The sequence below is a fragment of the Balaenoptera musculus genome, chromosome 1, assembly GCF_009873245.2.
Source record: "Balaenoptera musculus isolate JJ_BM4_2016_0621 chromosome 1, mBalMus1.pri.v3, whole genome shotgun sequence".
Taxonomy (NCBI): Eukaryota; Metazoa; Chordata; class Mammalia; order Artiodactyla; family Balaenopteridae; genus Balaenoptera; species Balaenoptera musculus.
The window spans coordinates 104,308,195-104,335,424 of NC_045785.1; the positions used below are offsets into that span (position 1 = coordinate 104,308,195).

Genomic DNA, 27,230 nt, shown 5'->3' on the forward strand with positions numbered 1-27,230 from the left:
TACCATAGGATACAGCAATCCCACTCCTGGGCATATACTGTATCCAGACACAACTATAATTCAAAGAGATACCCGCACTCCTATGTTCATAGCAGCACTATTTTCAATAGCCAAGACGTGGAAGCAACCTAAATGTCTATTGAAAGATGAAAGGATAAAGAAGATATGTATACACACACACACACACACGGGAATATTACTCAGTCATAAAAAAGAATAAAATAATGCCATTTGCAACAACATGGATGGACCTAGATCATATTAAATGAAGTAAGTCAGACAGAGAAAGACAAATATCATATGATATCATTTATATGTGGAGTCTAAAAAATGATACAAATGAACTTATTTACAAAACAGAAAGAGGCTCACATAGAAAACAAACTTGGGGAGGGGAGGAATAAATTAGGTGTTTGGGATCAACAGATACACACAATTATATATAAAATAGATAAACAACAAGGACCAACTGATAGCACAGGGAACTATATTCAATATCTTGTAATAACCTATAATGGAAAAGAATCTGAAAGAGAATATATATATAATATATATATATATATATATATATATATAATATATATATATATATATATATATATAACTGAACACTTGTTATATATCAGAAACATTGTAAATCAACACTACTTCAATAAAAAAAATTTTTTTTAAATAATGAGGACTTACTAACAACACTCAGTAACAAAGTTTAATTAAGCAAATAATTTAGATATTAAACAGTTTTTCAACTGAAATAGGGAGGCATTTAAATAATGCATCTTGAATTTTTTTTTTTTCGGTTTATACATTCTCTAGTAGCGTCTATACACACGCACGCACACACATACAGACACACATACACACACAGAGACACAAGTTTACTTACTCAAAGGCTGAGGTTGGAGCTGCGACTTCAAGCTGTTCTCCTGCTCTGATGGTTCTCTGTAATCGGAGTCTAAGGATTTCCTATTATCCAGGTCAGAATACTTCATATTGTTAGTATGAGGCTGACTAGGATCGGAAGGTTCTTTGTTGATCTCATCATCTTGCATAGATGTTGACCAATTCTGATCCAGAAATAAAATTCTGTCTTTGATTCCACTATCTAGGTAGTGTAAAGAGGATCCATAAGATACAATGCTAGACAAATGGACAATCATACAATGCGAGAATGCTTTTTGTTCCTTCCAGGCAGTGTACCTGTTTGCTGTCTGGTCTCTTGGGTATTCATTTTCATGATGTATTTTTGTCTTATCTGTTTAGCAAATCTGGCAGGGTTGTCCCATGGTATGTTGAACATCTCAGAATCTGTCCCATACATCATTCTAGAATGCTTCAGTTTCCCTTCTTCATCAACCTCAGAGAGTTTCAGGCTCTCAAAAGTAAACACTTTGAAGGCTCGTTCTACTTCATTCCAGCTCAAGACTTCTGTAAGAAAGTAGGACAAGTGCTGCTAGGAATGCTCTTTATTACCACATGGTACAGGGCTAAAAGAGGGACAACCAGGGAGTCAGTCCACCAAAATGACAAAGGAGTCACGCCATGATGGGTGTTGACCTGACTTTACACACGGGCTCCACAATTCTGCAACAAATACCAAAGGTAACTAATAATAAGAAAGCTGCACAATCAAGATATAATTTATCAAGATAATGCTCACAAACTGCTTCATAGCTGAATGAATATTAGGTGTCCAGATTAATTCACATGGACTTTCTGGGGTATCACATTGGTTGAATATATTTAAAACTTGTCATTTTTCATAGAGAGCAGACTTGTGGTTGCCAAGGGGGAGGGGGTAGGAGAGGGATGGACTGGGAGTTTGGGGTTAGTAGATGCCAACTATTACATGCAGAATGGATAAACAACAAGGTCCTACTGTATAGCACAGGGAACTACATTCAATATCCTTGGATAAACCATAACAGAAAAGAATGTAAAAAAGAATGTGTGTGTATAACTGAGCCACTTTGCTGTACAGCAGAAATTAACATAACATTGTAAATCAACTATACTTCAATAAATAAATTAAGAAAACGTCATTTTTAAGCAAAAGCACCTTTTGCTGCTGTTGTAATTTAAAACAGAGAAATCACTCACTCGTGTCTAACATAGGCTGTTATGTTCAGTAGGCTTTTCTGTTCACTCAGGCTAAGAAAAGGCCTCTTTCCACCCAATGAACTGGTACAGTACCTTTCATAATTTTACTTTAAAGGTTATGAGCCTTCCAGGGGCTATATTAACTTGTGTATTTATTCTTCTATAGCATTTATTCATGCGTTCAATTACTCACCTGTTTTTGTTTTCTATGTATTAGGCTTTGTACTCTATGTATTTTTCTTTGCCTGAGATTCAAAGAAAAGATTTGGTTCTTGTGCTTTAGAAGTTCAAGATAGAGAGGTGGGAGGTAGGTGTTAACAAATAACCATTGAATTCAGTGAGGGAAGGTGAAATGATAGTGACAGATCAATGAATCAGAGGTCACCTACACTTCCTCTCCAACAGAGGTGAGGGCAGCGGGAAGGTTCCTTTTGGAAAAAATACAAGGAAATTCAGAAGAGAGACAGGAAGGAGGTAAAAGTGACAGAATTAAGTTTGTTCATTCATTCATTTCAAAAATATTTTTTGAGCACCTACTAGTTGCCAGTGACTTTAGTAAAGGGACCACAGCAGTAAACAAATCAACGAACTCCTGATTTTATGGAGTACCCATTGTAGCAGTTAGAAACAGAATAAACAGGTAAGTGTATAGTGTATCAGAGATGATAAGAAGAATAAAGCCAGGTGAGGGGATAAGAAGTGATAATGGTTGGGGAGAGGCTTCTATTTTATATAAGGTAGCCAGAAAAAAGCCCTCTGAACAAGTAAAGCAAAAATGTGAAAGAAGTGGGGGAGCCATATCGATATCTGGAAAAGAGCAAATGCAGAGATGGAGGCAGGGGTGCAAGTGACTTGTCCAAGGAATCACAGTAAGGCCAACTAGATAGAGTGGAGTAGAACAACGAGAGCTTGACAGATGATGAGCTCCAAAAGTGGGCGGCAGAACAGTTTAGATTTTATTAATACTTTGAGGGAAATGGGTGATCACTAGAGGGTTTTGGGCTAAGAAGGCACATGATCTGACTGACATTTTAGAAGGGTCATTCCCATTATTGTGTGAAGAAAAGACTGTAGGTAAAATGGGGAAAGCCTGGAGACCAACTGCAAAGCTACTGAAATAGTCCAAGTGAGAGGTGGTGCTGGACTGGCCTGGTAGTGAGGGATGTGGTGGGATTGGTTGTGGGGCGTGAGAAAAAAGAGGAACCAGGGATGACTCCAAGGTTTTGGTAGAAAATAGACGCCATTTACTGAAATAAGGAGGACCACGAAGGGACACGTTTTGAGGAAATCAAGAGCTTGGTTTTGGACGTGTTAAGCATGAGGAAAGAGAAAAGGAGAAGAGGCAGAGGGACAAGGGTTTGGGATGGGATATGGGAGCAGGATATGTGGGCAGTTTCAGTGGTGGCAACACAAACAAGAATCTTGTGTATTGTATAACACAGGGAATATAGCTCATATTTTGTAGTAACTGGAGTGTGACCTTTAAAAATTGTATAAAAAAGAATGTGTACATATTCTCCCATAAAAGACAAAAGCAAATGTGAGCATACGAATCATACTCTTCTTATCTTTTGTTTCCTTTCCTTTTATAACTTAATTATCTGGGAGACTGTTCCACATCATGATATAGATATGCCTCATTGTTGTTAAGTCGCATGATTTTGTACCACATAGGTGTCTGATATTTTAATGAGAGCTTTTGATGGACATTCAATTTGTTTCCAGTATTTTGCTACTGTAAAAAAAATGATTCAATAAATGTGCTTGTTCATATAAAAAACCCCCAAGAATCCTGTGCTGTGGAGGGTAGAACTGAGGTGGAGAGAGAAGAAATCATATCACGGGGCAGAAGGAGAATAGGAGTGTGGCAGGATAGAGGTAAAGGCCAGATGTTCTCAGGACACCAGGAAGAGGGTGATCATGTAAACAATAGACATGACATACCCAGGCCCACTAGGCTACACCCCACATTTCCATGAGGTGAAGGCATGGCAGTATTAAAAATTTTAGCTTTTTCTATTACTAAGCCTACTAAAAAAATGAGAAAAGAAATCAAGATTAAAATATTTCATAATTTGCTTAGAGTTAGAAATGAAAGGAGAAGGAAGAATCTGCACATGCTTTTTTCTTTTCTAGGTCAAATCAAGATGTCTATGTAATTTCATATTTCTTCTTATAAGCAGGAAGGTATTTGCATATCGCCTCAAGTGGAAATAGGATATGTTTTAGGAAATGACTGTCTATATCATAAAATTCCCATGAACTCTGCAATGAGAAGCTGATTTTTGATATTTTTAATGACCCCTCTTTCCATTGTCCTCAAAGAGCAGAAAATGGCCCTTCCTGTTTTGAGAGGAGGTGAACTAGTATTAACACTCTCAGCACCACACCACAGGGGGTACTCTAAGTTCTCCTCTTAACCAGGATGGGGACCACCATGTCATCTCCAATGATGTCAATGAGGGGATGTGGGATTTGGGAGGCGGGGAGGAGGAATAAAGAAGGGGATTATGCTTGTTGTAGAAACACAGTGGAAAGAAAAGCCAGGGCATCAAACTGAAGAATGTTATGCATCATAGCTATCATCCTATTGCTAATGACATTATTCAAGATAAGAAAAGTGCAGTCAATCAAAATACTCACCACAGCCTCTGAAAGGTCAATAATCAAAATACTTTTTGCAGATGGGGGTGTAATCGTTAGAGGCACACGTGACCATAAATGAATGAATTTAAGCTACGATAAAGCAATGTACTCACCACTTGTACAAAAGTGCATGAGCTCATGAATTGTAGCTAGACGTTTCGTGCTGTTCCATGGCGGGGGCAGAGGGAATTCAAGGAATTCCCACAGTGGCAACTTAGACTGCATCTTCTGCTCAATTTGAACCAGGTCAAAATTCTTTAGGTCCTGATGAAAAAGAGCAACATGACAGAAGACATTAAAATAAGCTGTCAAGTGCCTTATGCATATGGAGAAGGCAAAACATGATACCCTTGCTCTCATTATTTGGGAACAGGGGAAATCAATGGTAATTGGGGAAGACAAACTGTTGGTATTTTGCTGAAGGTCAAAAAAGCTAGTTCTCACTTTGCCAGAGGTTCTTGGTGCACACAAATGATGGATTCCTCATTCACAGTGACAAACTGCCAAAGTCTCAAATGTATTCCTCCCTCCCTTCTGAGATCCTTTTCTGGCCTCCACTAGTTTTTTCATATTAGCAGATGTATAAAGCAAATAACTACAAGGCTTTAATGCGAATTTGGTGTAGTCGCAATCAATTTAATGGTCCATTGGACCTCTGTACTTAGGCCAGTTTTCTTGGCTGATGTAATTTCTCCTTTATTCATTTCCATTTTCTGAGATCTTACTTTGCAAGCAGGTATCTACTTCGTACATTACTGGTTATTAGCATTGGTAAAGCTATCTCATTAAGATTTCTTCAACTGAATAATTACTAATGCGCTTTTTTGCATCCATTATCCTCAGGGTAACCTGGTTACTTATTACCTTTAGCACGTATTTCTTGTGGGCGAGGGCATCGTGATAGTTCAGTAGGAGAGGGCCTCTGGGCACTGGTTTGCTTTCATTTTCCTCTTCAGATAAGAATATTTCATGGAGATTCTGTTCAAATTAAAACAGTATTGATGTAAAGAGACAGTTCATACTTTTCAAAGCACGCACACTTTTTGGTTTTCTCACACCATCTGACCTTTTTCTCCCTCTCTGTCAGACAGAGAGAGGGCAGGATGGACATGATGTGAGCTGCGATTCTGTGGTCCAGCCCATCTGCTCTGGGAGGCGGCTCCACCAGACTCGGTGGGACAAGGTCTTCTTCACTTGCCACAACCTGTTGATATAAAGAGTTGGGAGGAATCGGTTTAATGGTCAGTTCCTTACTGATAGTCATGTATTTCCATTGCTTTTAGTAAAAACAAGGCAGTTTCTACCAAAAAGTTTGGTGATTATACAAAGTGGCAGTATAATTACCAGTGACTACCAAAATAAAAGGGAAAACATTTATAATCCATTAAAACATTAATTTATATATAAGTATATATATATTAAATTATTAATGTATATATAATTTTCATACATGTACTAGAATAGATAACACAAAATGCAAATGGTAAACAGGAAAATTTACCATGGTAGAAATCAAACTAACAATATTAATATAATTTTCCTTAATGATTTACTCTTTCTTTTAAAGCACTCAAAACTGTGCTCTCACATCTTTGGATTCAATAAGTATTTATTGAGTGCCTACCACATGCCAAGCACTGTGTGGGCCACCCTCACATACATTATCTCATAAGCCTCACAGCAATATTGCTGAGTAGCTATTATTTTCCATTTTACAGAAATGGAATTAGGGTGAGGGAAATTATGTGACTGCCCCAAGCCCAAGGCTGCTTACCAGGAGGAACTGGGGTTCAGGTCAAGTCCTTAAGATAGAAAAGTTATACATGGTGAGATCAGTGAAGGGTAATATTCCCCTTAATATGGAGAAAATGAGGCCTAGAAAGATTAAATGCCTTGTTCAATTTTACGTGGTAAACAAGAAGTTGAAATATAATCAAGATAGGCACCTAATTTATAATTGTTCTCTTCACCTTAAATACCAAAATCATCCTCTATGATTTCACACCACTCTACAGGATTTTTCAACCTTGAAATTTAAAGACATTTGGACTAGATTTTTGTCATGGGGGCTATCTTGGGCACTACAGAATGTTTAGCAGCATCCCTGGCCTCTACCCATTTGATGCCAGTAGTACCCCTCCAATTGTGGCAGCCAAAAGTATCTCCAGACGTTGCCAAATGTCCTCTGGGAGGCAACCCCCCCTGTTGAGAACAATAACAAAATAGTCGTATACTCTTCACTGTTTATCAACACATTACTTTTAAAAGAGGCACTCCTGTCTCCACTTTCTCTCTTCCTACCATCTCTTGGACCCTCTCCAATCACAAGGGACCATGCAGAACTGTTGCATCTCTGAAATGTTAAACTATAATATCCCCTCCTATAAAATCCCACCTGATTCCTCTTATATTTCAATTTTTCATCCCTGTATTATTAAGCACTTATTCAGTCAACATGTATCTCTTATTGGAGCCTTCTATGTGTCAGGCACTGAGGTCATCAACTGTCCCCTTTGGTACACAGAAAACAGTAGATGGTTAATAAATATTTGTTGCTTTGAGTTGAGTTGAATAAAATAAGTAAGATTAAGATAAATAAAATGATGATACTGTAAGCCATATAGGGCTATTAAACTTTTACAAATTTATTGATATAATAAAACTATTGGTCTTCCAAAAGCCTTACAGGGTAATAATTAAAGGCAAATATGAGTGTGCTTACCTAATTGGTTAGAAAACTAAAGAAGTCAACAGCATAAAAATGTATGTTGGAGGGGGCTTCCCTGGTGGCGCAGTGGTTGAGAGTCTGCCTGCCAATGCAGGGGACGCGGGCTCGAGCCCTGGTCTGGGAAGATCCCACATGACGCGGAGCAAGTGGGCCCGTGAGCCACAACTGCTGAGCCTGCGCGTCTGGAGCCTGTGCTCCGCAACAAGAGAGGCCGCGATGGTGAGAGACCCGCGCACCGCGATGAAGAGTGGCCCCCGCTTGTCACAACTAGAGAAAGCCCTTGCACAGAAACGAAGACCCAACACAACTAAAATAAATAAATAAATAAATAATTAAAAAAAAAAATGTATGTTGGAGGTAACAGATGATTAGAGTCTAAAACTATTTTAATATTCAGTGAGATAAAGGAATATGTTACATACATGAAATAAGAAGGACAGTTATTAAAAGAAATTAGAGAATTTATAAATTAAAAATGTTACTGTTGAAACAAAACTTCAGTAGCAGACTAGACTCCACCTAAGAATAAATTAGTTGGAAGTTAAGCTGAAATTCCCAAAGGGGTAAAATTGAAAGAAAATTTAAAATACATGGAGGAAAAAACTAGAAATTCCAACATCTGTCTAATAATAATTAGGATAAATCAAAAGAAATAATATTTGAAGATATAATTTAATTGAACAAATATATATTCAGGGTCTACTATGGGCTAGGTGTGGTTACTGTGTGCTGAGCAGAGAGCAATGAACAAGACTAGATTAGGTCCCTGCTTGCATGGAGCTTACCTTCTAGTGAGAAGAAGGTAATACATAAAGCAAATAAACATTCTTTTTTTTTAAAGAGCAGTTGTTGATAAGCAAATAAAACAAGGTGAAGTGGTAGAGAGCACTCTGTGTTGTTGTGGGCCTTCTTTAGATCAGGTGGTCAGAGAAAGCCTATCTCAGACATGCCACTTTCACTGGGGACTGAATGACAAGGAGTATCTACCAGGCAGACAGACATGTGGGAACAAAACTTTCTAGGAAGAGAAGTTAGTGTAAAAAAACTAAGGTGTAATTAGTGAATGTGAGGAAAAACCAGAAGGTCTATGTAGATGACCAGTAGTGAGAGAGAGAGAGAGAGATGTGGGGAGAGAGAGAGAGAGATGGGGGGTAGGAGATGAGATGACAAACATTCCAGAACCATAGTTTTAGGGTCTTTATGGACCAGCACAAGGAATTTTGATTTAACTCAGAATGTGATCAGAAACCAGATTATAATCCTTTAGATCACAGAGGCAATGAAAAAACAAAGCCATAACTATACGTAGCCTTGGAGGGAGGAGATATGGGGATATATGTATATGTGTAGCTGATTCACTTTGTTATAAAGCAGAAACTAACACACCATTGTAAAGCAATTATACTCCAGTAAAGATGTTAAAAAAAAAAAAGAAAAAGAAAAAACTCTAATAACTGCCAGAAAGAAAAAATAGATTACCTACAAAGGAAAAAGTATCAGATTGACATCAGACTTCTCATGAGCAGCGTTAGAAGTGAAGACCACAACAGAGCAATGCTATCAAAATACTTTTCCACTTAGACTGACGAGGTTCAAAAGCGGTTTCTGTCACTTACTACTTGGATAATTTACTTAACTTTTTAGGCCTCAGTTTCCTTATCTGAGAAATGAGGGATAAAAATAGTTCCTGCTCCATAGGGCTGTTCTAAGGATTAAATGAGTTAATTAACAGCAAATTCTTTTCAAATGCATATACAGTACTCACAAGAATTGACCATGTACACCAGGTCACACAGGAAGCCCAGGAAATTAAAAAATATTTTTAACATCCAGATCATGCTTATTGACCATAATGCAATAAAATTAGAAATGGACAATAAACAGTGGAAATTAAAAGATTTAGAACTGAATACATTAAAAGCATCATGATGCAGCCAAAGAAATACTCAAAAGGAAATGCATAGCCTTAGGTAAAGTGAAATAGACTAAAAATAAACAAAGTGAGCTTTCAGTAAAAGTGAAATACGAAATAAACCCAAACAAAGTAGGAAGAAGGAAGTAATAAAGATAAATGAAGAAATTCATAAAATAAAAAGTAAAAAGGAGTGGATCGGTGAAACAAAATGCTGGTTCTTTGAAAAGACCAATAATCGATATACAATTGACATCCATGATCAAAAAAAAGAGGGCACCAATAAATAACATCAGTCATAGGAAAAGAACATAACTAGATACAGAGGAAAACTTTTCAATGTATATTAGTGAATAAAGAACTTTTATGATATTGAAAACAAATAAAATGGACATGTTCATTTAAAAATATGAATGACTAAAATTGCCCTCAGAAATAGAAAAATCTGATTAAATCTACAAGTGTAAAAGAAATTTTAAATGCAGTTGAGGACCATTAACCACCCCACCCACCTGCCCAACTCCTTTCTCTTTCATTAAAACAACACCTGATGGTTTTAAAGATATGCCTACCAAAACTTCAGTGAAAGTTATATAAAATCATTCCAAAATGTAGCAAGAAAAAGAGGATTGAAGCTGATAAAGCAGATTTTAGCTTTATCTAAAATGTTGTAATCTTTGCAAAGGAGAATGCATTCAGGTATTATGAGCGTAATTTTAAAACAGTTTAAAAAAAAAACAAAAAAACCCCAGAAGCAAAAGAGAGATGAAGTGATTGACTCAAGGTTGCCCACCTGGGAAGAAAGCTTCAGCGTGTAATCCACTTACCTGTTCCAGCATACAATGCAGTATCAAGGGCACAGAAATGAATTCTTCTGGAATTGGATTCAGCAAATCATTGTAATATCGCATGTCTACTTCATTTGTGATGACGGAAGCCACTGTAAAAGATACAAATACCGCTGTTCAATTAAGATGTGTTCTCTGTTTCTCCCATCAAAATTTCATCCACAGATTCAAACTCTGATCATGCACTGATAAATGTAGGATCTTGAGGTGGAGAGAGATGTGGAAAGCAACACCAAGGACAGTCATTCCTCAAAGCACCAGCTCCTGGCCTGATCCTCCAGGCAACAGGTTTTCATACATGCCTGGTGGTGGTGGTGGTGGAGCTGGAGCTTGCAGCTCTTCATATTGTTGTGTTTTCTTCTTTCAGGGGTTACAGCAACAGTTTGTGGGGGCTAAAATAGAATAATTATAAAAACAATTGAAACATCCAGCTGAGAGATGCTTTCATTCAATGCTGGTATAATGGGACTCTGACGGGATTCCGGGATCTGAGATTGTATGATTATGTTCACACCACAAAATCATTTGCTAATATTAGGATCAAATAAATGGGTTTTGTCTGAGGAAGGAAGAGGTTAATGTATGGACACTTTTCAGTTTTTCCTAACAGAGCCCACTGAGAAATTGCCAGGAAAGAGATGGGAAGATGGGGCATCTCTCTTCTCTTGTGTGTCACCCCGGGGTGACACAGAATCATGCCTCTAAGAAGCCTTCAATGGTTCTCCCACAACCTTCAGGATAAAACCGAAACTCTTGAGCTCAGCACCAAAGAACATTCTGGCTCCCGCCTTTCCAGCTCGTGTTGCTGCTCTCCACTTTGCATGTATGACCTGAGAGCACTGCCCTACACCGTGGTGTGGTCCTGGACGCAATACTTCTTTTCTTTGACCTCCATGTCTTTGTACGTCTTTGCCCTACCCCACCCCCCTTCTTGAGAATAACACTCTGTCCCTCTCCCCAGTCAGGTTTTGCCCAGGCAATTCATCCTCAGCCTTCAGCACATTACTTACCCTGCCTGCTAACATCTTCCCGACTCCCGTCTCTCCATCCTACTCTGCTCAGGAGCAGGTTAGGTGCCGTATTTATAGCTTCTCCTGCAAGCTCAGTTGACTGTCCTCACAGCGCTCATCATGCTAAATTGAAACCACCTTTGACTTGACTGCCATTCCCCTTTAAAGGTTAACCACAATGAGGAGGAGAGAGGATGGGTCTTGTTCATTACAGTATCGCCAGCACCTGCTACAGTGCCAGCACACGGTAGGTGCTAAAATAACATGGTGATTAACTTATCAGTAGCCCTCCTTGTTCCAGATGTTATTTATTGCTCCATGGCTGAAAAGTGGGTTCTATCATCCCCTCTGTGTGTGGCAGGTAGTTGGGGGTTTCATAAAGCCCCCATCACATGGATGCCCTTTAATGCTGTGCCTGGGGGCCTGGATCCCACCCTCACCCATTAAATCCCAGCAGGCAGTGTTCCCTTGCTACCAGTATTTATGTGATTTTTTTTCTTCATGTTTTATAAACGTGAAAATTAAGTTGTTCAGCAAATCATTCGGCCAACTAAAGACATTCTAGCATATGCCTACCTCAGAAGTCAACGTAGCTTCTAAGACAGGTTTCTCACTAACCACCTGTGGGACGTTAATAAGCTGCATGTTTTCCAAATAGTGCTGGTGCTGCCTTTTCCAATCCAGGCTGTCGTACATCAAACAGGCAATATTTTCAAAAATGTTGGTGCCCAATTCCAGCTACAGGTGAGAGAATTCATGACAATTAGTCCTTAGTTTCATATTGTTGGAATCAGATGCATGATTTATATCTCCCTTATAGCCAAACCTATCACTTTTTACAGGGAAGCCCTTCCCCAGCTGGTCCCCAAACCACTGAATCCCAGTCATGGAGACCAAGTCTTCATTTGCTGAACCCTTCGGGCCCTTCTCGTTCACCACAATGAGACTGTTCCCTTTGGAGGGCCTATGGCTGCCTAGTATTGTTAAGAGCCTAATTAATGCTTCAACGAGGTGAAAAGTGCCCTATTCATTCATTTCAGCAATGTGGCCTATTTTCTAGGTATCTCCATTCCTAAAGCAACTCATGAGATAGGTAATTTCCATATCCTCAGCCCAAGACAAGCTGGGGATGAGCTCTTGCTTGGCGACAGACACAAGAATCGCAATGGAAATCACCCTCTCGGCTTTGCGCACCATCCCCACAAGTCCACTGCAGTATGTGTGCAATCAGGATTTCTTCCTTTCCTCACCTGTGCTACCTTTAGGGAAAAAAAAACCCCTAAGACATCCTGATAGACTAGTACTACTATAATACCCACAAGTTTTATGATCTGGCAAGCGGGTTATGGATCAGATACTTCTATTACCTAGGCTTTCATTTCCAGAAGTGGAAAAGCACTGTTATCACTAGGTGTGTCTGCTTGAAAGCAAAGAAGGACTAAATAGGCTCCTCCTATGTCCGAGCCGCAGCGGTAAGGTAGGGCGAGAAAGCACCTGGTGGGAGCCAGTGAATCACAGTCTGGCGTGAGACCAGGCAAGTGCCAAACCTCGCCCATCCTCACAGCACAGCTGTCAGTCTGGACTTCACGAGTCCCCTCTAAGACTGAGAATTCTTCAGTTAAGCTTCAAGCTGATATTCTTTGCCCACATTCTGGCATATAAACACCTTTTGGTTTGTTCGTATTTATAAGAAATATAGTAAAAACTTCTGCCCTATTATCTCTTAGGGTAACTAGCTAATGTCTTTTTAAATCAAATAGCAACTCGCATGTGAAAAGCCAGAAAATTATTTCAGCAACCAAGGGCTTAACTTGAGATGTCGCAGATGTCGTTCATAGGTGGTTAGCACTTCTTGATGGGCATTTATTTGATATAAAGCTTTCGTTACCTGGGTTCAGCAGAAATACAGCTTGCCTGCCTGCAGCCAAGGGTACTAATGCTTTCCTTCTTCCAGAGAGGAAGAAGGACTACGAATACTTGGCTGGCTCCTGGCTCGGATATGAGGCCATTATCGACTTACAGATATAGTGGAGAGTGCGACACCATGTATCTACACCATGTATTTAGGCTACTGGCATTAGAAATAGGTTTATTACTTTTATATTTCGTAAGTAATCCCAAGTTTAAAATGAATTTTGACCTTCAATATTAAATCCAATGGCCTTTTCTTCTGTAACCCAAGTCTATTACTGAATCACTTTCAAGGCTTTCTTTCCCCGTCATCCTCCGTGCTGGGCTGTTCACTCACAAACCATACCTTACAGAGGCATGCCTTGGCCAAAAAGTCTACTGCAGTTGGACCCAGACTGCAGCCCTGGCGTGAAGGAGATGTTCAATAAATATTTGCAAAGTGACCGATAGAAGATCGGTGTGTTCAGTTGGGCAGCATAGCTAAATGGTCTCATTCCTCAGTTACCTTCATGGCCCAACTAGAGACCCTAGACATTAATCCTCTAGTTCTGAAGTCAGTATTTCAACGAAGCTGATACTATTTTTTTCAACATGAAATTTATGAACTTTAATTGCCATTTAAACTCTTCCACTCTCTATTTTTAAAAAGGAAAATATAGTCACATTTATTGTCTTTAAAAATGGAGGGATTAAAATCTTCTGATGAACACTAAGTTGTTAACACTGGAATAAGAAACAGGATGCTGGGAATGGTGCTGGGTCTTTTGGAGCTGCAATTGTGTGCCTTGCTGTTCACATCTATGTACTGATGATGCAACAGAATGTCTTCTACCTTGGGCTCAATGCACATCAGCTCTTCTCAGTCTATGCCTGGGGAGTAAATAAGACACATGGAAGGCAGCCCTAGTTAGAGCAGGAGCAAAAGGTTCTTGGTTTGAGGTTGCCTTAGAAGACTCTTGGTATTGCCTCCTCTGAATTAGGATTCCAGATCTGTATGGCTGGGATCTCCTAGGCCTTATTGAACCAAAATTGCATATAAGTTCTTTACAAGGTATGTGGCCAGAACTTGGCCCAAATGAGAGGAGGACTGTTTCCACAAAACTTAAATTTGTGGATGTGGGTTTTTAAGTTAGGCATAGATTTTTATGTTCTCGGGAGAAGAGCTGGTCTATTATAGAGCAAGAGTAGAAAGCTGTCTTTCAGATGGTGTTTCAGGATCCCAGGGATATGACCTCTTTCTCAAACATATCTCACGTTTGCTGGGCATAATCTGGAATTCCAATAAATAGGATGGAATAGTCATGGTATGACGGTACCTGGTATGCCAGTATCTCTGGGATAGAGAAACACGGCCCAACTTAACACGAAGTAGTAGAGGACAGATGGACTCTTTTCTGAGCTCAGGTTTAGAGGCAGGGGAGTGAAAGACAAAGCAGGAAAGAGGAAGGTATCTAGATGAAGGAGTGGGACGACACAAAGCAAAGGGAGTCCACAGTAACCGGTTTTGCCTACAACAAGCTCTGCCTTCAGCCACAGCTTTTCTATGTTCAGCGTTGCTTCCACATATAGGTCAAGGCTTATATTTATTCTTACTATTGCCAAGGTATCAGACTTAAGTGTTCTGTTTCTATGTGGTGACCTCTAACGCCTTATGTTGACAGTCTTTGTAACTCAAACTGATCTCTCCATTGCTACTAATTCAAATCCTGCCCATCCTTCAAGGTCCAGATCTAGGCTTCCCTCCTCAGTGTTTTCACTTACTTCACCCGGTGCACCTCCATTTCAAGGTAACAGAATCAGGGACTCTCATAGTGAGAACTGTCCACGCTCCAATCCATGGCCGTGGGCAGCCTACCCTTTGGCTCGGAAACTGCTCCCGGCTTTGGTGTCGTTCTCCTCCTCTTACACAGCCAGGTTTGGTTGTTTGTTTGGCAGCTACCCACAGTCATTGCCCACAGACACCTATCCCCCTCCTCCACCCTGCTTTTCCCGGCTCCCTTCACGGCACACTTGGTGTGGTCCATCTCCAAGACTCTGCTTTCGGTTCAATTCCCTTTAATGCTGATATATATCACCCTGCAAGGGATTCAACACTCCTGGGCCCCTGTTTGTTGGGACAGGGGGTCAACCAGAAAGAGAGCTGAGAGGTTTCTTTTTTTTTTTTTTTACAACAGGAATGCCTGGATAACTTCCCCAACAATGATAAATAGTTACTCAATGTTCTTTTTAAAAACACCCTCATGTATTTAGCATTTGTTACTTTTCAAAGCATCCCATGTCTTCTTTTTCTGGATTAACAGGAAACTTAGAGCGTGTTTCACATAACACATAGGTGCGTGGCACTTTGAACACTGCCTCTCTGTTTCACGGTTTTGGTCTTGCCTCTCTGGGAGCACCTCAATAGCAGGGGCCAATAAATACTCTCAGGAAATGTCTGCTAACTGTTGGGCTGGGATCAAGTCATTCTATTAAGATAGACCTTGCTGGGAAAATACATGAAAAATACAATTTTGGCAATAAAAGCAAGGGCCTAGAAGAACAATGTTTTGAACTGATACATAAAAAAAAAAGACAATGTAATTTGACAAACTGTAAAATTTACTATCTTCACAATTAATGTATATTAAGACTCTGTTGCCTAGAACATTGTTAAGGTATGAAGCAAAGCCACGTCACCAAATAAAATAACTACCATCCTTTATCTTCATCTCATCTTATTCCTTTATCATTAATTCATACACTAAAAGCTGAAGAATCAGGCTATAGCCATTATGGGACGTTCAATGTGATCACTGTCTTGGAGATAAAGGAACCTAACACAAAGCCTTCTCTGTAGACAGTGATTAATAAATATCTGTGGAATGAATGAATGGAGTAAATGGAACCACAGTGTCACATGTTCAAACTAGTCACTCTCATTAATGCGTGTACTAACCAACATCTCGCTGTCCGACCAGTAGGAAGGAAACTTGTCAGCCTTGACTATGTATTCAAGCCGAGCGACATCAAAGAGATTTGTTTCCGGTTTCTCATTATTCAGGATTGGTTCCAAGTACTTCCAGAAGATTTCAAGTTCTTTTATGTCATTCTCTTTCTTCAATTTTTCAGCTTCTATATCTAATAAGAGCAACATGTTTATACTACAAAATGAGAATGTCGAATTTCTTCCCACTTTAAGTGTTTGTGGTGAGTCATATGCATTGCACGATGTCTGTACAGTACCAGAAAATGCAAATAAAGAAATGTAATTTTGGGAAGTGTTTGGACCTAGACTATATAGCTAAATATCAGAGGATTTTACTCCTGAAATTGTTATTAACTATGAGCTTTTTCCACCCCTTTATTTTATAGTTGAGGCCCAGAAAGATTATAAGGTCACACATTTGGGGAGCTAAATACGGTCAATACTTCCATCACTCTGAGATTGTATCTATATAGGAGCAGTTTTTCTGCCAGATCACTTTTTGACTATTTTAGCATTTGTTTGCTGCATAACTGGTTAGAAATGCAGTTGATCCAGTTCTCCTTCCCACGTGGGTAAAAACAGACTGGATCCATGATTTCTGCTTCAGTTAACTTTTGGTCACATTGAAATAGTTACTGGCTTCTCTGGGCATTTGTGCTCTGACTGTATAAAATAATGACAGTTTTCCATAAAGTTACACTTGACAATTTGTCTGACATGGTTTGGTTTTTCCATCTGTAACTAAATAGGTTCTACTACTAAGATCTCACTATTCTACTGTAAAGTCTCTTTTTCTATGATTTTATTTTTATATATTAAATATTTTTAACATAAAGACTATGGAGCTTATGCAGCATTTTCTCACTGGCTTCAATAATAAGTTATTGAATGTTACAACTAGCCTTTGAGATAGAAATAGCTAGGTTTGAATCTCAACTCTTTTACATAATAGCTGCCTCTAGACAGGGTCGTTTTTGGTAAAATGGAAATAATAAAACATACTTCCGAGGGTTGTCATGGAAACTACATGAATCAACACACTTGAAGCCCTTAGCATTGAGGCTAGTCCCAAGGCCTGTGCCCAATAAATGGTAGCTATTATTATTATCAGGGGTAGCCATTTCTAACCTGGAACAGCAACTTAAAAAATGTTGTGTTATAGAAATCCAGATGCGGCTGTATAAGTTACAAAGCCCTGTGAAAGGATATTACTAATAAATGACAAAAAAGCACAATAGCATATGGCAAAAAGAGCTTGGACTTCCAGGTCACACAGGCTTATACTGCATCCTAATTTTACTATCTGAAGTAGACAGTAGACTTTGTTCCCATCCCACAGAGGGAGTCTAGTACGATTCCCTTAGATGAAGACCCTGAGGTCTGAATAGTAGTGTAGTGGCTGAATAGTAGTGTAGTTGGGACTTCATCCCACAGCTTCCTGGTCTAAGGCCTGGAAGATAAGCGTCCCCTCTGATTTATCAGAATAAGCCAGTAGCAAAGCTGAGCAAGAATCCAAGGCTATGACCTCCCTTGGGCCATTTGGTGACTGTGGCTTCTGGCAGAATAGATTATCTACAGATGGTCCATCCCATTCACGCTTTAGGTAAAAGTTATAGAGCAAAGTTCCTGAGAAATATAGTTGGATAACCAAGTCTATGTTCTCTGTGGCTACACAGGGATAGAAACACAGGGTATGATTTGAATTTGCAAAATTTACAACACCTGGCTAGTGCAAGTGGCATAAATAGCAACTCAAAGTCTCGAAAGGATTTAATAATGTATGTATTGTATGACTATGGTTTGGGCAGAAAATTGTATTTGTACCTTAAGGACAGTGGGTAATATTGAAGGATTCAGTAAGTTGTGTAGCAGACTGCATACCTTCTGGCTGAAGAAAACTTTCCTGCTGCTGGCTAACTGCTGCCAGGTGTGTCTGCAGAGGTTCATAATTCTCTGATGATATTTTAATCACGCTGCTTATGGGAATGCCCAGCTCAGTCATGATCGCTAATAACTGAGGATTGTTGAAGCCCACAACTATAATGTAATGCTGGGCACCGTCATCTGGCTCATCGTCTGTTCAAAATACCGTAGAGAAGAGCAGCCGTCATTTTAAAAGAGAACAGGTTGCACTCAGCCAGTTCAATGGCTCTATACATTATGCATGCGTTTGTCATCCCTCGGGCTTGCCAAAAGCAGTCCGGTTGGCTGGAATGCAGTCATGTTGACTGGTTTTCATTATTGCCCTTCCAGTAAGAAGGCTGCGGCCATTTTACAAAATATTAAATCACTTTTGCAAATGAGACATAGGCGTAATAGGAGGACAAACATACAGAGGGCCTGTCGTCATGGAAAATGTGTGCTTGGGTTTTTCTAAAAAAAAAAAAAAAAGTCTAGGCTGTAATTTTTCTTGGTTCTAATCTCTTTTGAGCAACATCTGGCTTTACTCCTGAATTACAAGTAGCTGCAGCTTTGTGGTATTTTATATGCAGAGGTGTTTACAGAAGAGGGAAATATTGACTATGAACAAACTCCCTACCAAAGCATTCTGTGTGTTTATGCCAATAGGTGTGCATGCTGAGTATGGGTTATGTAGCAACTATATATTTATTGTATTCAAATTAAAAAATATATATTGCTCACTTTCCTAAAATTTTTCTCCTCGATTTTGTCCTGGCTATACTGTTCTATAAGTGTCAAAACATGAGTTTATATTAGAATGTGAGATACTGGGGGGTGACAATAATTGTTGTACTTTAATATCAATACTAGATGGTACACAAAAACATGATGTCTCACAATGGTTCATCAAGATCAATTTAAAAATAGAGCAACAGATGCACAAACTTTTTATCTTCAAGCAGTGATTTTTCTTCAGCCACTAAAACAAATCAGTATTGATACTGCTCACGGAATCCATAATATAATTGCTTCTATGTCTAGTGGGTTTAGAGCAGAGATATATTAGGGGAGTCAAACTGTCAAAGGATGTGAAGAGGTGCCATCTCATTTAAATACGATGCAAATAAAAAACAGCAGCTCCACTTGGGTTCATGGGAAGGTGGCAATGAATTACTCATAGCTGCCCAAGTCAAATCATTTTTTTATATGAATAATCTAAATGAAAGAAAATTCTGGTTGTTCTATCTAGGACAGACGGTGGGAGAAGCTGAGGTCAGGAAGACACGTGCTCTGAGTCACAAGTTAACAGGTCTGATTTTATTACCACTGTATTACACTCGTGACAATAATCACTTTTTACTTTGCCTTATAAGTGTTTCTGACTTTCTCAAATGTTCCCAACAAGATAGTAAGCTCCTCGGTGGCACAGTCAGCTAGTTAATTCATCTTTTATCTGCACTATGAAAATGTGCCTATAGAAAGACACATGCTAAAGAAATATTGGCTGAAAACAAAAATGTATTGCAAATAGAAATATTTTTCTATTAGGGTGTCATGGGGAGTATAGGATTTATGCTTTTAGAAAGGTGAAAAGGCTGGGGAAGATTAAGCATAGTGTTTGGAATGATGAATTTTCAAGTTTGTAGGTCATCAGGCAAGAAGTGAAAGGAGCATCTTACTGACCAATGTAATGTTTGGTGTCATCCTCTTCTCCCCTTCTTACTAACTGGGTGGTCTTTTTTACTGCTGTGTTTGCCTCAGGCTGGTCCTTTCCCTTTCCTTTGGCAACCTTGGCCACTGGGGACTTTTTCTCCTTGGGAGATTTTGCTTTCCCTTTATCCTTTTCTACCTTAAATCTGTCTTCTATCACCTGGAAAGACAGAATACTTTTGATTAAACCATACAGTGAGCAGGCAATGGCTTTTCTACTGTCAGGTAAATTAAATCTTTATTTCATTCAATCACTCCTTTACTCACTGATTCATTCTTCAAGCCAGGATAGTGGAGATTCCAGGTTGAGCCTAAGCTGTGAGAAGGCACATCAAGCACAGAGACGAGAGGGGTGGATGCTAGGAGACTGTCACACACACACATCTTTCTGGAAGGGAATTCATCTTAAAGGAGCCCCCCTTGGCCTAATAAACAACCTCAGTTAGTGGCTGGCAGGGAGAGTGGTGGGTTCTGAGTACATTGTGATGGCAGGGACTTAAGTTTATCAAGTAGCCTAACCCTGGGGTCTCTATCTGTGTCTAACAAAGGTTTTCCTTTCAAACAATTGCCAAAACCTTTGTACATTACGTCATAATGTAATTACACTTTCCATTCATGTGTTATAAATACATATAGGTTGAGTTCATTGAAATGACGTGGTAGTATTGGACCATACAGAAGATCCAGAATATGCTTATGTTATTTATTTTTCCCATGTTCAACAAAGTTGGGCACAAAAATAACTAAACTAAATTACTGTAGCAACATTGAGGGTTCTGTATTTTCCTGAGGTCGTGAAACCAAATTTGAAGAACTCAGTCCTAAGACGTTAGAGACAAGGAAAGTAGAAGATATATTGCTTTGGCACCCAGCTAACAGAAGGTAGCACAGGAGGGGAGAGAAGCATCTGCCTCCTGTACGTGGCTTCTGGATGTTGACGGTTCCAGAGAACCCAGTTGTTGTTTTTTTTTTTTAATCTTTTTCACCACTCCGCGTGGCATGTGGGATCTTTGTTCCTTGACCAGGGATCGAACCCATGCCCCCTGCAGTAGAAGCGTGGGGTCTTAACCACTGGACTGCCAGGGAAGTCCCAAACCCAGTTTAGCTGTAGCACCCGGAGGAAGCATCAGAGGTGCCCATGGACCCTCCGTGCATGCCTGGCACCTGTGGCTCCAGTGGTGGGGAAACTCGACCTCCCCACCACCTGCTCCTCAACAGAGGGAAATATCAGTGGAGGCTGCAGATGTCACTAATAGCCTTGGATAGAGGCAGCAAGGAAAGCACAAGGGAAAGTACAGAGGTATGAAAAGCCCCAGTGTTTCTCTCTGCACCAGATACAAATTGGCCCATAAAAATAGGGTTGGCATATGCTAATGCATATATATGGAATCTCAAAAAACGGTACTGATGAACCTAGTGGCAGGGCAGGAATAAAGATGCAGACGTAGAGAACGGACTTGAGGACACACTGGGGAAAGGGGAAGCTGGGATGAAGTGAGACAGTAGCATTGACATATATACATTACCAAATGTAAAATGGATGGCTAGTGGGAAGCTGCTGCAGAGCACAGGGAGATCAACTCGATGTCTTGTGACCACCTAGAGGGGTGGAGTAGGGAGGGTGGGAGGGAGGCTCAGGAGGGAGGGGATATGGGGATATATGTATACATATAGCTGATTCACTTTGTTGCACAGCAGAAACTAACACAACATTGTAAAGTAATTACACTCCAATAAAGACGTGAAAAAAAAATAGGGTTGAGCTCTATCCCCTTGAGTTCCTACTCTACTGGGGAAGAAAGAGATAAAAGCATATGAACAGAGAAACAAAAGTATGATTGAAAATTTTCATGAATTTTATGAAGGATAAAACCCAATGTAGTAATAGACACACAATTCACCACTCGCTAGTAAGCTGGTGATGGAAGGCCTCTGAGGGAGTGACGTTTGAGTGAAGACCTCAAGGATGAGGAGCGTCCATGTGAGAAGCAGGGGAAAGGTGAAGTGTGTGCCAGAGGCCCTGAGTTATAAAGGAGATGGGTATGCGCAGGGAACTGAAAGGAGGTGAGTATAGCAGGAGAATAGTGGGCAAGGGAGAGAGTGGCCAGGATGAGGCGGGGAAGGCAGGGCATGGGCCAGGTCATCCAGGGCTTTGGTGGGGGCTGGTTCACAAGTTTATATTTTATTAAAAGTGCACTGGAAAGACCATAAAGGGTTTAAATGGAGGACTACTGTGATTTTGCAAGACAGGAAACCAGAAGACCGGTAAGGAAACTCTAGTAATAGTCCAGATAAGACCTAACAGTAACTCAGTTTAAAGTGTTGGTAGAGTGGAGAAATGTAGATGGATTTAAGATCTATTGTGGATGCTGAAATTACAGGGGTTGAAAGATTAGAGACAAGGAATGAAGGAGGAGGCAACAAAGATAATGCTCTGGATTTAGTTTGAATAACAAGTTGGTTGATGGCGCCACTCACAGAGACAGAAGCATTGGGGTGAGAAATAATGTTTACTTAAGGTGGGCGGACTATTCAGAAAGATCTTGTTAAATCCAAGATGCTCCTGAGATGACAAGGAGACAATTGAATACACATGTTCTCCTCTCAGAAGAGAGATGTGGCTGGAGTTACAAATTCAGGTGTGGGTAACATAGAGATAGTAGTTAACTGTACAGGAAGAGATTAGACCCCCTGGGGAAAGAGGTCTCAAGAAATATGAGAATTGAACCTGGGATCATGCTGGAAACTCCAATACTTACCAACTGGGTATAGGAGGGGATGTGGGTAAAAGAGAGAAGTGACTTAGAAGGTAGGAAAAATTACAGAGTATGCAGCTAGAGAACCAAGGGACTGAAAAGTATGGGGAGTTATAGGCGACATTATGGGAGCAGTTATGGTGGAGTGTGGAGGTAGTGAACACAGAGGCAGGAACAGTTGGGCAACCACTTGTGTGGACAACGGTTTCAAGAAGTTTCCTTGTGAGCACTATGCACAATAGCCAAGACATGGAAACAACCTAAATGTCCATCAACAGATGAATGGATAAAGAAGATGTGGTGCATATATACAGTGGAATACTACTCAACCATAAGAAAGAACGAAATAATGCCATTTGCAGTATGGATGGACCTAGAGATTATCATGCTAAGTAATGTAAGTCAGAAAGAGAAAGACAAATACCGTATGATATCACTTATATGTGGACTCTAAAATATGGCACAAATGAACCTATCTATGAAACAGAAACAGACTCATGGACATAGAGAACAGACTTGTTGTTGCCAAGGGGGAGGGGGTGGGGGAGGGAGGGAGTGGGAGTTTGGGGTTAGCAGAGGTGAGCTATTATATAGAGAATGGATAAACAACAAGGTCCTACTGTATAGCACAGGGAACTAGATGCAATATCTTTTGATAAACCATATTGGAAAAGAATATTTAAAAATGCATGTATATATGTATAACTGAATCACTTTGCTGTATAGCAGAGATTAACACAACATTGTAAATCAACTATACTTCAATAAAAAAGTAAAAAACTAAACTAATGTAAATGCATCAAAAAAAAAAAAAGAAAAAGAGAACAGCCTTAAAAGAAAAAAAAAAAAAAAGACGTTTGCTTGTAAAGGGGAACTTGGGATCTGAGATTGTTCAGTGGATGAGTGGGCAGAAGGGGAGTATAACATCAAGCTATGTATGTATGTAAGTAAATTCAGGAGATATTGTGTTTGCAGGCTGATGGAATGATCCAGCAGAGAGGGGGACACTGAAAACATGGGGGAGACTAAAGTCCTTGAGGAGAAAAGATGGGATAAGATGAAGAGAATGTGTCAATAACTGGACTTTGATAGGAAGAAAGGCAGTTTCTCAGTTTAATGAAAGGAGCAAAGAGGGGATGAGTGGCTGGGTGTAGGTGCAAGAAAGAGAGAGGTCTTGATGGTGTTTGGGGAATGTTTCAATGTTTTCAAGTGAAGGATGAGGCAAGGTTATCAACTCAAGATGGGCAGGTATGAGGTAGGAGGTTTGACTAGAGAAGATAATGTGAGTCATCTCAGAAAGTGGGAGAGCAAGCTTACTGAAGAAATATGGTAGAACTCTCTGCCAACGTGGAGAGCTTATTGGAAATTTTGAGATTGTTCATTGAAAATGAAACCAGAGCCCAGATCAGTGCCCCTGACTGCAATCAGCTCGGAGGTACCGGTGAGACTCGTACAAGCAGGCGCTCTCCCAGCCACACCTTGGATCATGGTGATTCCACTAGAGGGAAAAACACCTGTGCAGCTGTGAGGTGGACAGCTAGCCTCACCACAGAGAAGTCCCAACTTGGCCAAAAAAAATCTGCCAGAAACTTCTACAGCTATCATTTGAAATAAAATCTCAGGGTGATCTTTAGAACTGAAGAGAAGAAACTGTTTTAGATTAAATTATTGTGAAGTTCACCTTCATTCATTTCATTCACCTTTATACATGCATTCATATTCCATCATTCCAAAAAACATTTCCTGACTGCAGGGGACATTTGTGTCCCAGTAAGGCAGTAAAAGGGCCCTCTGGCCCTGCAGGGTCTCCTAGGTGGGGTGTAGGACCTGTGCAGACACATAGCTCTCATTCCTTTGGAGTCTCTCTAGCAAAGATTGGGGTTCTATAAGGTAAGCAACTTCCTGAGCCCTTTCTCCTGTAAGGTTTCTTAGGATCCTAGAGAAAGCAAGGCTGATCACAACCAAAATTTCAAAGTAAGTGGTAACTTAGCAGAGACACAGCTATACAGTGTGATACATGCTTTCCAGACGTCATCGTCTTTAATTTGTTCTCACAAAGCAACATGCCAAATCGGTAATTTTATTCCCATTGTATAAATTAAGACCCACAGTTTCCCTCACAAACACACAGCTGTGGTAGAGACACAAGTTGGTGTGACTCCAAACCTCAAACTCATTTTATTTCCATGGTTCTCCTGTAATCTCAGCCTTCGACGTCCTCGCAACCTTCTTTACCATGCTTGTCTGCCCTCTCTCTACTCCATCTTTCCAAGGGCTGAATAATACTAGCTGAATGCTCTTCTGTTTCTCCGTGTGCTTCACCTCCCTCAGCTCCTTTTTCTGCTCCGTGCCCTCTTTCCCTCTCTTTCTTTTTGCTTTTGTATTCCCTTAGCAAGGCCACACTTGGTACCCTGGAGACAAGCATCTTTTAAACTAATTTCCAGTAACACTGAAATTAGCAATATCAATCTCCCTCCTTTCACAAAAGCATTTAAAAAGTACTTCTAGACCTACTAGAGAATGGACTTGAGGACACAGGGAGGGGGAAGGGTAAGCTGGGACGAAGTGAGAGAGTGGCATGGACATGTATACAGTACCAAACGTAAAATAGATAGCTAGTGGGAAGCAACCGCATAACACAGGGAGATCAGCTCGGTGCTTTGTGACCACCTAGAGGGGTGGGATAGGGAGGGTGGGAGGGAGACGCAAGAGGGAGGAGATATGGGAACATATGTATATGTATTACTGATTCACTTTGTTATAAAGCAGAAACTAACACACCATTTTAAAGTAATTATACTCCAATAAAGATGTTAAAAAATTTTTTTTAAATAAAATAAAATAAAATAAAAAGTACTTCTAAATTCTGATTTACTTCTTTAAGTATGTTTTTAAATTCTAAAAATAATCATTATTGAAAAATTGGAAAAAAACATAGAGAACTTACAAAAATCACAATTCCACCATCCAGAGAAGATGAGTGAAGAGGCTATTATAAATGCATTCTTTCAAATTATGTTTAGGCATCATTTTAATGTAATCGTTATTGTTGTCTCTATATAACCTAGTGTTCTGCATTTTCCATTTAACAGTGGATGTATGTTTAATTGGTAGCATATCAAGAAGTATTGCTATGTAAAGTATTTCTCATAGCGACTATATATGCGATTTCCTGGTGTGCAGAGACACTAAATGGTGGAGAACAGAAGCAAATGGAAGCACCTGGGTCCTCCTGGGTGCCAGGGGCAGGCAGAGAAGTCCTTGGTAAATTTCTGAACATGTTCTTTGCCTTACCCAGTCCCCACTACTCCCCTGTGCCTGACTCTAGTGGTGGTCTCCCTAATCCTCTCCTGTATCCAGTCTGTATCTCCCAACCTCCACACCTGAGCTGAACCAGGACAGTCCCTTTGTTCCTCTGCTTCTGAACAATGATTGACTACTTGGCCCCTTAGAATTCTACTCTGGTCAAAAGGTCCATCCTTTTCTACTAAGTCCCAATTGCAGGAAAATCACCTCCTATCTCCTTCCCTTTCCCTCTCTTCTCTCACATTCTGAATAAGCCCCTCCCCTCTATGGGTTTACGTCTTGGGATTTGAGGGCGGGAGTGGGGAGAAGTGAACCAGGTTTGCTGAGCCCCCTCCTAAATCATAAGCTAAAATTTGTTCAACACCAACCTCTTTTGCCTTTCTTGCTTTTGGGTAGCATAACATGCGTGTTCCCATTTAGGGTCATCTACTTACAACTGAAAGAACTCAGAGGAAACTCTTGCCAATTCGAGATAAAAATTTAGGAGGTGTGTATCTAACAGGCCCCTCTTTCTACCGTGTTTGGGGAACACATGCTCCCCAGCATATGAAGGGAGAGTCAAGTTCCTTACAGAGTACATTTTCTTTAAAATGCACTGTGTACCAAAAGCATCTGGATGCCTCCTCGTCCTGTGGGAAGGCTTTGGGTAGGCACGGAGGTTTCTTACCAGTTAAGCTACATAGCAGATGTGGGGCTCTTGTCTTAGCAACAAACAAAAATGTATTAGGGTTTCACACACTCGCTTGAGTATTAACGTGACACCTACCTAGAATCCTTAATCTTGTTATTCCCACCTCTTAAAGGGAAAAATACAAAATTCTCCCTCTCTGGAATTGGGCAACCTAGTTATTTGATGCTTCAAAAATATTTTAGACTGTATTTTATTTCTAAATTACTTCTTAATACCAAAATTCAAATACCTCGATGGGTATTCATTCTGTTGTTCTTCACAGTGAAAGGGAAGTAAATGGTAAAAGTCAGTGGAACTGGTGGTAAATACCTATACTTCCTCTTACTTTTATAGATAATAGCACATCTACATATTTGTGTATAACTTTGTGTTTCATATATGTTCTATCATAAGATTCCCACAATAATATTATTAAGGATATAGATAAGAAAAGATGTCACGGCAGTTAAATGACTAAGTCACTCCACTATTATGTGACTTATGAGAAACAGGGTCTATCTTCTGAGTGCTACTCAGTTCTCTTTCAAGATATCACTCTATCTCATAAACAATCTATTGGTCACAGATGATGAGAGGACAATAGATGGACTAAAAGAAATGTATGGTGTCAAGTAAGTTTGAGAGACAATAGATTAAACAATATTAAAGAGATTTGTTTTCATGAAACTCCTCCATCTTTAATAAGCTAATATAAAGTTAATTTGAACAGGGGGTCATTTGTTATCTTTTTTAATGGAGAACTGGG

General features: G+C 39.8%; 1 protein-coding gene across 1 annotated transcript in view; it reads right to left on the bottom strand.

Annotated features, from left to right (window-relative positions):
- Positions 1 to 27,230, bottom strand: part of SPAG17 (sperm associated antigen 17) — a 222,063-nt gene that overhangs the window by 132,677 nt on the left and 62,156 nt on the right. The window contains 11 exon segments of the mRNA XM_036865025.1: positions 887 to 1,105; positions 1,201 to 1,428; positions 4,860 to 5,010; positions 5,611 to 5,724; positions 5,813 to 5,950; positions 10,214 to 10,326; positions 10,533 to 10,626; positions 11,821 to 11,982; positions 16,091 to 16,272; positions 18,002 to 18,196; positions 19,706 to 19,892. Coding sequence (XP_036720920.1) covers positions 887 to 1,105; positions 1,201 to 1,428; positions 4,860 to 5,010; positions 5,611 to 5,724; positions 5,813 to 5,950; positions 10,214 to 10,326; positions 10,533 to 10,626; positions 11,821 to 11,982; positions 16,091 to 16,272; positions 18,002 to 18,196; positions 19,706 to 19,892 — 1,783 coding nt within the window.